We start from the raw sequence: 12,151 nt of genomic DNA on the forward strand, positions 1-12,151 counted from the left end.
CACCCTCACCAACGCCTGCACGTAGGTCTCCACGTGGGGCAAGGTGGGCACCAGGAGGCAACGGACGCCGTGCTTCCTGGTCAAGGTGGGGAAGGGGCCCTGGCCGCTGTAGATGGTAGCAGAAGCGGCAGTTGGAGGAGCAGCGGCAGGCGGGGGGGGGGGGCCGCTGCCACCTGGGCGTACACCCTGGCGGCTAGGGGAGGGACACCCGTGGAGCTGGTGGAGGGAGTAGTGGGGAGGGATGCCGTGGCCAGTAGTGGGGCCGCGGCAGTGGGGGCAGTCTCTGCCATGGAGAGCATGGCCTTTCTAGCGGGGCCCTTACCCTTCTTCCCACCCCGACCCTTCCCACTGGCTGGAGGGGCTCCCCCCGAATCGGAAGGGGCGAGGGACGTGACAGCAGCAGCGGTCTCCCCGGTACTTGCCGCCGCCGGTGCCCCATCAGAGGCGGTGATAGGTGGATTGGCAGCGGCGGTCGAGGTAGAGGCCTGGGAAATGGACACGGGGGTAGGTGGAGGAGGGGCGGTGGGAGCATCGCGAGGGGTCTCCCCTGCAGCATCCCCCGCCATAACGAGAGCAGGGAGGGGGACAAACAGCGAGGGGAGGGGAAGGAGAGGAGGCGACCACCTCTCCCCCCAGGTTGCAGGCAGGGGAGGAGGGTGCCAGAAAGGGAAGGCTAAAGGGGTGTGGGGAGCAACTAGGGACGTAGGGGCGGGAGGGTGTCAGATCACTGACTCAGAGGGGAATTACGGCTCCTCTAGCTGCACTAGGGGATCATGGGGATAACGGCATGGGGAGGGGTGCAGTGAATAAGGGCAAATTCAAATGGGGGAAGGGCACAAGCGCATGGGAGGGGGCGTGGGCGCATGAGGGGAGGGACAAATCAGGGCTGGAGGATCACCGTGTGGGAAAAGGGCGAGCTAGTAACAGGGCGGAGGGACCACGGGGATAGCTGCAGGGCTGCGGCAGGACAACGAAGGCCGCAGAAGGAAACAGGTGGGGCAGACAAATATGGCATAGGAAAGGGGTCAGCCCAGAGGGCAGAGGGTGGTGTGCCCACAGGCACTCGTGCAAAAAAGTCAATGCTTGACTGCTGCTGCTGCAGGCTCAAATGATGGAAGCGGGCGTGGTGAGCCAGGCAAGCAGCTCAGTCCCAGAGGCAGGAGGTCGAAGCAGAAGGAAAACAGCCAGCAGGGGCAGTGGAAGAGGCGAAGGGGACACAGATGGACCGGGGGCAGGCTTCATGCCACACCCCCAGTGTCCCAACAGACACAGTCCAAACCCCCATCACAAGAGCACAGTTCGAAAAAGACTCAGTCCAGAAATGCCCCCTCCACAGTGGTCTTCATGTGGTCTCCCAGCAGCGGGCGGTCCTCTTCTCCTTCTTCTCCTCCGTCTCCTCGGGGCACGAACAGCTCCCCAGCAGTAGCCACAGTAGCCCCAGCAGCTCCAGGTGGTGGTGGTCTGGTGTCCAGGCAGGAGGGACCCTGCTCAGATGGTGTCCTCAGCAACAAGAGCTGGGGTCCCTTATTCCCCTCCTCTTTGGGAAGCAGGCCAGCAGCCTCCCCACCCCCAAAAGGGCTATAGGTGGAGTAACAGCAGCAACCGAAGGGGGAGGGGGATCTACCACCCAGCCATCAAGCAGATAGCAGAGAAAGGTGGTGAGTGGTGGTGTCTCGCTCAGCCAGGGGAGCAGCAACAGCAACAGCAGCGAGGTCCCAGCACCCAGCAGGAACAGCAGCAGCAGCAGTCCTCTCCCTCCTTCCTCTACAGCAGAGCAGTTGAAGGGAGACCTACTGGCCACAGGAGAAGCAGGTTTCTGTTCCCTGAGTGACCAGAGCAGGGGCTGCACTAGAGTAGTCAGGAACCTGCTAGAACCAATTAAGGCAGACAGGCTGATTAGAACACCTGCAGCCAATCAAGGCAGGCTAATCACGGCATCTGGGTTTAAAAAGGAGCTCACTCCAGTCAGGAAAGGGGGAGCCAGAGGAGAGGAAGTGTGTGTGAGGAGCTGGCAGCAAGAGGCACAAGGAGCTGAGAGTAAGAGGGTGTGCTGCTGGAGGACTAAGAAGTACAAGCTTTATCAGACACCAGAGGAAGGTCCTGTGGTGAGGATAAAGAAGGTGTCTGGAGGAGGCCATGGAGAAGTAACCCAGGGAGTTGTAGCTGTCATGCAGCTGTTACAGGAGGCACTATAGACAGCTGCAATCCACAGGGTCCTGGGCTGGAACCCGGAGTAAAGGGTGGGCCCGGGTTCCCCCCAAACCTCCTAACTCCTGATCAGACACAGGAGGAGTTGACCCAGACTGTGGGGAAGATCACTGAGGTAAGCAAATCTGCCAATAAGCGCAGGACCCACCACGGTAGAGGAGGAACTTCGTCACAAAGCTTATATAAGACAAAGCTGAAAACATCAGGACATCTAGTCACCCTATTTCCCATATATGATTTTTTTCTAGTTCACTGTTAATGGCTATTGTTGGCTCTCAGTTACAGAGTTTATATACAAATCCCCAAATGGTAGGCCATATTTTGGCAGGCAACTTATGAATACTGAAAACTGCAGTTTTAAAATCAAAATAGCCAGTTTTGAAAAAACTAAGTATAAAACACGGAAAAAACTGTATTAGTAATCTGATTTAATTTAAATGAAGGCTCATGGTGTTCATGATATGGAAAGAAAAAAATTCTTTCCACCACAGAAAAAGTGAATAGTTTCTTAGATGAACATTTTCTCTCGACACAGCCTTCACTATCTGATGCCTTATTAAAAAACACACACAAAACACACTCATTTGCCCCAAAAGAACCAAGTTTGCTGCATCTGGATTATGTTAACCCTCTTTCAGATTATTAACCATTTACACAGCTTAAGAATTTTGCCCCAAAAGAACCAAGTTTGCTGCATCTGGATTATGTTAACCCTCTTTCAGATTATTAACCATTTACACAGCTTAAGAATTTTTCCACAGGGCTGTGGAACCATACTGGTTTTGGTCATGAACTTTGACAGCACCTACTTTAGAAACATGACATTAAGTGCTTTTGTGAGTGTCATAGCTAGTACAGTTACTTTTAACAGCCAAAATTACCATCACTGAAAGACCTTAGCAAAAAAAAATTTGATTTTTTTCCTCTCTCTGGTTCAGGGGGTTGTTTTGTTTTCTGTACATTTAACAGCACTAGGTACACACCAAGTGTTTCATATGTAGAGTTAGTTTCTCTGTAGCATAACAGATGCTTAAACAGATGATCATGAAATTTAAAAAAATTTAAAAAACATCTTTTTCTGATCTACTATTTAAAGAGTATCATTAAAATCTGGACATTTTTTAAATTAGTCAATTTCAGGTTGACTGCATCCCTTTAAAATCGACATTGATTAACAGACATCCACAGGTATTCTATTTGGAGAATGCTGGTTTGGCTGACATCTTATCCTTCAGGACACAAACTGACCATCAACTTGGGTGAGAATCCCCACATAGAAAAATAGAGTTCAAGTCACCAAATACTGAAGACTGGCAGTGGGGCAGGAAGCACATGCTAGTCTTCCTTTAGAGAGACAGAGCACGGACATACGATCTAGAGGTTTATTTCTATATAGCAAGCCTATTTTTCAAAAGATGAATACATTCTTCTGTCACTTCCTTCCAGAGATTACAAATATTGGACTGCTCATACAAAAACAGGCACAAGAGAATGAGACTCACGGTCACATTCTTTACATTCCATCACTTGCTTTTATTTTTCCATTTATGTCACCATCATTAACCCAAATCATACCCTACTATGTCCTACTGCAGATACAAGACCTAACGTATCTGTTGGTGCTACCTAAAAATCCAACATATTTGGGTAACCTACTCTGGACTTTATCCAAAGAATAATACAATCCCAATTAGATAATTCCTTTGACCACATGCCTACAGATAAAAATTCCAAAATAGTGCTAATGTTTTTGCCCATAGATTATCTAAAAATAACTTAGTTTGTGCTTTATTGTAACCCTAAAAATATGTGCAATATTTACTTTAGATTCTTACATGTAATTTACAACTTGCACTTTTTTTTATTTAAAAATGTTTTAAGTGCTGCTGCTATGGCTACTATTTGAGTGATAACTTTTTATGAGACCATGATTTATATCCTGTATAAACAGCAAAATCTCAGATTGGGTACCAAACACAAAGGAAGATGTGACTGAGAAAAGAGGAGCATTCGCATAGTAAGGAATGGATTCACAGGGTGCAGTGGTACTGGAGCTTAGAATCAATACCACGCAATAGGAAGAATTAAAATCTATAAGCATGGAAGGAAAGCCATCATAAACAAAGCTCAGATCACAATTCCTCAGCTAGATAATAAAGAATCAGAAGAAACAACACATTTTAACATGACTACTCAAAAGTCAGTTTGCTTTTTTAACCACACTTTTTCTTTGAAATAAAACAAAGAAAATGCTCCAAAAATGGGTGTATAAAATCAGCAGACGTTTGAGAGGAAGCCTGAACAATGATTTTAAAAAATAAATAAAAAGTAGAATGAGTTAATGATAGCCAGACTGGTTACAGGGAAAAAGAAGTGTTTAAAAACATACCTGAGAGAAGAGTTTTATTAGCAACTAGACTACTAGTAAGCTAGAGGAAATAAATAATTAAAAAAAAACCTTAAGACAAATTAAAAAATGGACAATAAGAAAAATTAACCTCACAAAAATAACTGATTATAAACACAGCTCAGCCAAGAACTGCAGGCCCTGCACCACCTGGCACACAACTTCATTCCCATGAAATGAAGCGTCTCAGATCTTGACTGAGATAGAGAATGGGCTACCACACAGGAGAGCTGAGTGAATAAATACCAACAATCTCAAGTGGGAATGAGCTACTTGTGAAATTAATAATAAAAGAGAGTATTAAATTTGTCAGATTGGCAGACCTTTAACAAAAATTGCTATTTTAAAAGAGCAGGAAAGTGAATTAAATGAGAATCATCATAAAAGGTATACATACTAGAATACTTGGTCTTTGAAGACCACTCAGAAGCTTCAGCTAATGTTCAGTTTTGCCACCAAACTGATTACAGTAAGCTACCAAGAGTATATAAAACATGTCCAAGTTCACACCTCATTACTTTTACTGCCCAATATGAGATTTGTCTCTTATCTAAGCTTTCCCAACCAGGTTCTGGAACTTCTTGGCACTGAGCCTACGGCTAGGTTTTTCACTACTCCGTCTTTGTCCTTTAAGGTTAGCTAGATTGGTGTTACAAGTAAAGGAAGGAAGGTGGAATATAATTTATTTATTCTAAATAAACATTTAAATTTGAAGTGCACCCAGATGCCATAGTGATGGGCACCTTAAACACTTTCAGTGGACAAGAACACCTGGAAACCTATAATGGGAAAATATACCTAATGAGAACAGACTGTAAAATTGGGTATAAATTGGAAAAGTGTCATGATAGAAAAAAACAATACAAGCCATTGCTATTTTAGGTTGCACAGCGACTCAAAGTCACCATTATTAAGCAAAAGATGAGCTGCCTAACAAAAGTACAACTAGATACTATGCTTGAAAGAATGCTGACTATCAGAGCTCATGGAAGAGCAATAAAAGTTATTAGATAGTTAATGAAAAATCAGTTAAGCTGTTTTTATTTAGTTAACACCTACTTTGGGAAACATGACAGACTACCACCCTGAAGGATGCAAAAGAACAAGAAAGGTTGATTTAAAGAAGAACACAGATTTAAAACTAGCAGTGCTTATGTTAAGAATATGTGCACTTTGGAGACTTTTGCAACCTGGGTACATTCCCTATTGGCAAGTCCCATCCCTACAGACGTTTAAAGCTAAGCTGTAAAGAGGCTCAGAGCAACTCAGTACTAGTCTCTGCAAATATGGGCTACTGTAGACGGTGCCATCTGCCCGTCCGCGTCCCCACCCCCAGTACACGTTATTGGGGTATGGCGGTATCGTCTCTGTAGGAAGGAATAACGCACAAGGCGGGCTCTGGGCACGTGCTGGAGGAAGAAGGGACTGGGATCTGGCTGCTCTCCCCCCCCCCACCATGTAGCGGGGCGGAGGATATACTCTGGGCTGATGCCCAGCATGTGGCCAGGCACCGGGAGTGCCGCAGCGGCTGTGGGGGCAGCACTGACGGCGTAGCGGGGCCTGCCTGGCCGCGGCGGTCCGGGGAGCGCAGCGGGGCGGGTACCTCATGCTGTAGGCGCTGGCTCCCAGCTCCTGCCCGATGCCGGAGAGGCTGGCATCGAAATCGTGCGCCAGCCCGGACTCGATCACTTCATCCATCTTCAGCACCCACGCCATCTTCCGCCGCGCGGCGCGGCCGGGGGAGGAGCAGCTCAGCCCCGCCGCCGCCGCCGCTACTCCTGTGGGAGGCGGTGACTCGGCGGGGGCGGGTAGGGCCCGGGGGAGGCGCCGAGAGCCCGGGAGAGGAAGGGGAGAGTCCGCGTTCAGCCCCGGGGGGGCCCTTTCCCCGCGGCAGCAGCACCAGGGCGCGGGGCCGCTCTCAGCATCCTGCGCTCGCCCGGCCGCCGCGAGGGGCCCAGGACCCGGCGGCCTCGGCCCGGACACAGCGAGGGGCCGCCGCCGGCCGAGCTCCGACCCAGCCCAGCGGCGGGTGCCGCATCGTTCACGGGAGAAGCGGCAGCAGCACCGCCCGCTACCCGGGGACCCGCCGCCACCTACAGCCCAGACGGGGACCCGCCGCCGGCGACAACAGCCCAGGCCGCCAGCGCCGCTTCCCTCCCGGTACCACTGCCGCTGTCCCCGTCTCCCCGGTCGGGCTCCGAGCACCCGGCTGAGAGACGCGGCGCCGCTGCTTGTCAGGCGCTCCGGGGACTGGGCTCTGCCGGGGTCTCCGCTCCAGCGCGGCTACAGAACCTGTACTAACATGGCGGGCGGCTATTTCCCCTTCCCTGTTCAGGTCCCTTACCGGGGCGGGGCTTAGCCATAGCGAGAGGAAAGGTTGGCTGGAACTGGTTGGCGGGCAGCAAGACTGTCCAATCAGAACCTCGAAGGGAGGCGGTAGCCAATCAAAAGGCAGTGCCCCACGCCTCGCGACGTCGATTGTGAGCGATTCAGGGTGAAGTGACTAAAACCCCCAACATGCATTGCGGGGCCTTTGGTGCATGCTGGGAACTGTTGTCGCCCTGGTGGCTTGTATTACAGCCCGCCTTCATTGGCGGCGCTGATTTGGGACGTACCTGCCCGAACAGCGCTTGCGTTTGGTTGGAGCCTAAGACTGACAGCTGTAAGAACCAATCCATGCTGGAAAGGGAGGTGGGGCTCTGTCACTCTCCGGGAAAAGGAAATGGGCGGCAGTAGAATGACAGGCAAAGAAATGGGCACGGCAGCCAGGGCACGTCATTGCCTGGGGCGGGGCCTGGCTCCAACAGCGCCTGCGGGCTGCAGCAGGGGGAGGGTTAAGAGCGTGTGGTGCGCTTGGGCTGCAGCGGGGTGACCAGGCGGCTCAGAAAATCAGGAGCGTCCCAGGAGTTGGGTGTTTGTCCCGCGTCTCGGCCAACGCACTGGGCTTTTGTTTCTTTTTTGTTCTGCAGGGAAACACCCCTCCCCGTCCCTATTTTCTCCCTCTCATTTGGTTCCCCCCCCAGCCCTGTGCCATAGGGAGGTCTGCACCTCCCCCAGGCTGACCAAAGAGCAAGTGTGGAAAATCAAGGTGGGATCATGGGTACCCTTGTAAGACAAAGCCCCATAACTGTCTTTGTAAAACTGAAATATCTAAGCACTTTAGTGTCTCCCCCTCCCTGTGTAAACTAGTTACCTACAGCTGTTACCTACTCTTGAATTAAAAGTGCAACCAGTCATTTTTAAAAAAGGAAGAAAATCAACAAACAATGAGAAACCAATTGCTTATTTAGAGCTAGATCAACCCACTGCCAGACTGCGGCTAAGCTCTTACTATTTAAAAAATATTTTATCCAGAATGTTTTAGTAAGAGAAACTGTAGCTCTAAAGCCAATAAATATATAAGCTGTAAAAAGAAGCTGAACTGAGAGTAGGACTTTGGAGAGCCTTGAAATATTGTGCTCGGGTTAAGGAATGACTTCTGAAAATGGTAAAGGTAGAGAAATGTGCAAAAGAGGTAGGAATGATATTAAAATATCACAGGATGCTAAAGTCATGGAGCCTTACACAGATACCAAATTCAGAATCCTTGAAGAGAATAGAAATAAGAAAGAAAATGCAAATTTTTAATCAAGGGATGGAGGTTTTGATGGCTTGAGATACAATATTCACTTTCCCTTATGGAAGTTGCAACATGACTCCAAAACACAAGCCTCTGCTGCTAATTCAGTATATTGGGCCTAATGGGGGGTGCATGAATATGCCTTCTCCTAATGCTCTCCTTTTCCTTCAACTGCATAGATCCCAAACCCAATATCTGGTTTCCCTTGCTTGTAATAACTAGAGCTGTCTACAAAGAAATGGTACCTTTTGAAGGAATCTTTCTACTGAATCAATGGTAGAAAAAGCTTCCTTTTCCCCCTTAAACTCAATTGGTCAGTATCTAGACATACATGTGGCTCCCCTTGGAGCCACACAGATATGGTGTTCTAACAGGTTTCACTACAATATCCTTTCCTTGCAGCAGGAAGGCCCAGTGGGCTAGGTGGGCATTTGGGACTTACCTATCTTTTACCTGACTGGATAGTAAGAACTGAAGGGGAGTGTGCAATGAGTTTAATATGATTGGGCTGAGACCAATCAGGAAAGAAAAATGTTGTATGACGCAATTAGTGGCCAGTGAGTAACTTTTCATACTTGTCATATTGAGCTCTACTGGTGACATTAAATGTGAGGCAGGGCCTTCCCTAGCTATTCTGGGGCCCTCTGCAGCCCCCACCCCACGCTCACCAGTGGCACAGCTGGGGCTGGGTTGCTGCACTTCCCGCCACTTGTGAGTGCAGGCCTGGCTCTGCTCCGATGCTCAGGGGAGTGGGGGAGGGGCTGGGGTGGAGGCTTTGGGGAAGGGGTGGAGCAGAAATGGAAAGAGGTAGAGCAGGTGGGGCATGGGGAAGAGGCGGAGCAGGGGTTGGAGCAGCACAAAGCTGTGCAGGGCACCAGGAAATTTGGTGTCCTACACAGCTGCATACTTTGCATATGGATAAGGACGGCCCTGATGTAAAGCATAGGCCACAGGTCTGATTTTTCCATGCCTCTCTTGTGAAGCCACAACTGCCAATCCATTAATACTCACCGCCACCTCCAGATGATAAAGTATCAGGATTTGGAGTGATCAACACTGGAGCTATGACAGTGGCCTGTTTCAACTAGAACGCTGCTTCTGTGTGTTGCTCAGTCCATTCTCATTGAACAGACTTCTGTAGCAGTTGGTACAAGGTACCTAAGTGGAAGCAAAATTGGGAATGAAATCTCTGTGATACCCAGTCAAACCCAGAAAGGATCTTAAAGTCGCTGGATCTTTGGGTAGAGGCAATTTTTGGATTGTGTCCACTTTCTGTAGAACTGGGGGTCTACCTCATTTTGTCAGTGTGAGACCTAAGAAAAAGACACAAGTGGCCATTAACTGTGCCTTAGCAGGACTGCTCTTCAAGCCTACTTTCTTTATGATCTGCAGGGGATCTTCAAGCCTTTCAAAATGTTCCTTCTTGGTATGGGTCACTAGAGAAAGGTAATCTACATACTGGAACAGAACCATTATTGGTTTAGAAAATTGCGACAGTACCTGCCTAATCTAAGCAGGAAATAATGCAGGGGAACTTTTGTACCCCTGGGTTAAACGGTTCCAGAAATTTTGGACCCCCTGAAAACTAAACACAAATCAGTACTGGGAAATGTGGGTCAGTATAACATCCAAAAGCTATTGCTGATGTTGAGGACAGTAAACCATGTGGCCTCTGGATCAAAGGACTTAATGAGATCTGGCAGCTTGGCCACCATACGGGGCACAAGTAGGTGTGACCTGATTTAGGCATTTCTAATCAATGGTTAGATGCCAAAAACCATCTGGTTTCTTAACTGGCCAAATAGGGGAATTGGCCGTGGAAATACATCTATGTAGAACTCCTTGTGTCAGTAAGGACTTAATAGTCTTGTCTATGTATTCTTTGGCTTGATCTGGGTAAGCATATTGTTTGGAGCTGGTACATCTCCTCCCATAACAATAATGACTGTCATACCTCCACAGTCAAGTTTGTGTTTGGCAAAGGCATCCGCATGCTTGAAAAGTAAACTCTGTAATTCGGGTTGGTCTACATGCTCTGCCACTATTTTGTTCAAGTTCTACCTCTATGGTTCCAGTTCCTCTGCCATATTCAGGCATGATCACAGGCGGATAATTCATTCCCTACTCTGTAGTATGACACAAGAGGAAGTTACTCACCTCGTGCAGTAACAATCATTCTTTCAGATGTGTCCTCCTTAGGATGCACCACAGTAGATTTTAGGTAGTAGTGTCCCTTTAGCATGCTCATGTGGTCGTCTCTCTCGTGATCTGCCTTGAGGCTATATAGTACTGCGTGAGCAACCCCCCTCGGTTCCTTCTCTACTTCAAAGCCCCTTATGGAGAACTCTGAAGTAGAGGGGAGTAGGACAGGTTGAGGAGCACCCATAGGGGGACACATCTCAAGAACCATTGTTACTGCACAAGGTAACTTCCTCCTCTTCTTCAAGTAGTGTTCCTATGGGTGCTTCACTGTAGGTGATTTCACAGCAGTATTCCCCATGGAGGGCTGGGGCTTTGGAGTGGAGTCTGTTACTAGGGAGTAACTTGATTCTTGCTTTCATATATATACACACCTGCCTCTGGAAATTTCCACTACATGTATCCGACAAAGTGGGTATTCACCCATGAAAGCTCATGCTCCAATACGTCTGTTAGTCTATAAGGTGCCACAGGACTCTTTGCTGCTGTTACTAGAGAGAGTACTGTGGAGCCAAAGATGACATCAGAGGACGGATCTCCAACGATCGCATAATGTTCTGTGAAAGTGTGGGCAGAGGCCCATGTCACTGCTCTGCAGATTTCCAAGATAGGGACATCTTTAAGGGATGCAACAGAAGTAGAAATTGACCTCATGGAATGTGTACAGATTCCAGATGGAGGCAAATGGTTGTGCCCTTCATAACACTGATTAATGCAAACTGAGACTGACATGTTCTGTACCTTGGGGGAACACCCTACACCTCCATGTTCATCCTTATAATATGATTGTGTAGTATCCAATGCAAAGTTTGTCATCCCAGTTGTCTTCAGAAGGCTCATGATGTACTGAGCATTGTTGTAATGGCAATTGTTGTTATAGTAATGTTATAGGTTGTAATTTCATGTATATAATTATGAGGCTGAAAATGTGTCCTCATGGCTTAAAGCAAACCCAGGCAAAAATTCTCCAAGAACAGAGGCAGTTCACACCTCATCAGGGCATTAATGGAACCCAGTCAAGCCTCAGAGGAACAAAAGACACTGACCTAGGCAGCAAAAAAGGATCAGTTGGACTCTTGAATGACTCATCTCCCTTCCTTTGGTCAGTTTGGGACTGCGATAAGATAATGCTCACCTGAGTCTGAAGGGGGCAAAGCCAAGAGGGAAGATGGACATGATAAAAGGGAGAGAAGTTTGCCATGCTTTTCCTCTCTCTTCCACCTCCATCTACACACATCACCACCAAGCAACTGAAGCTCTGAACAAAGGGGAGAGCCTGTCTTAAGGGCAACCAGCCAGCCGGTGAGAAACATCTAAGTTTGTAAGGGCACGGAAAGTGTAAAGATCAGCTTAGAATGCTGATTTGACCAGATCTGACTCATCGTGCTTTGACTTATAATCACTTAAAATCTATCTTTGTAGTTAATACATTTGTTTGTTTATTCTACCTGAAGCAGTACATTTGGTTTGAAGCATGTCAGCGACTCCCCTTGGGATAACAAACCTGGTACATTTCAATTTCTTTGTTAAACTGACAAACTAATATAAGCTTGCAGCATCCAGCTGGCATAACTGGACACTGCAAGACAGAGGTTCCTAGGGTTGTGTCTGGGACCGGAGATGTTGGCTAGTGTCATTCGGTTGAAAGTAGCTGGGAGCAGCTTACATGCCAGAGGCTGTGTGTGAACAGCCCAGCAGCGGGGGTTCTCACAGCACCA

The 12,151-nt window shown here is 48.2% G+C and overlaps 1 protein-coding gene across 6 annotated transcripts in view; it reads right to left on the bottom strand.

The window, feature by feature from the left end:
- UBP1 (upstream binding protein 1) overlaps positions 1-6,520 on the bottom strand; it is a 75,496-nt gene extending 68,976 nt beyond the window's left edge. Inside the window, exon 1 of one of the 6 annotated variants that reach the window (XR_003998870.1) lies at positions 6,219-6,520. Coding sequence is in view for 5 of the 6 variants with exons in the window: in XM_030551224.1 (XP_030407084.1) it covers positions 6,219-6,331 (113 nt within the window). In the remaining variant the exon portion in view is untranslated. The remainder of the gene's footprint in view (positions 1-6,218) is intronic. The other 5 variants (XM_030551224.1, XM_030551222.1, XM_030551225.1 and 2 more) reach the window with 5 other exon arrangements.
- Positions 6,521-12,151: the final 5,631 nt, after the last annotated feature.

This window comes from Gopherus evgoodei, chromosome 2 (genome assembly GCF_007399415.2).
Source record: "Gopherus evgoodei ecotype Sinaloan lineage chromosome 2, rGopEvg1_v1.p, whole genome shotgun sequence".
Lineage (NCBI taxonomy): Eukaryota > Metazoa > Chordata > Testudines > Testudinidae > Gopherus > Gopherus evgoodei.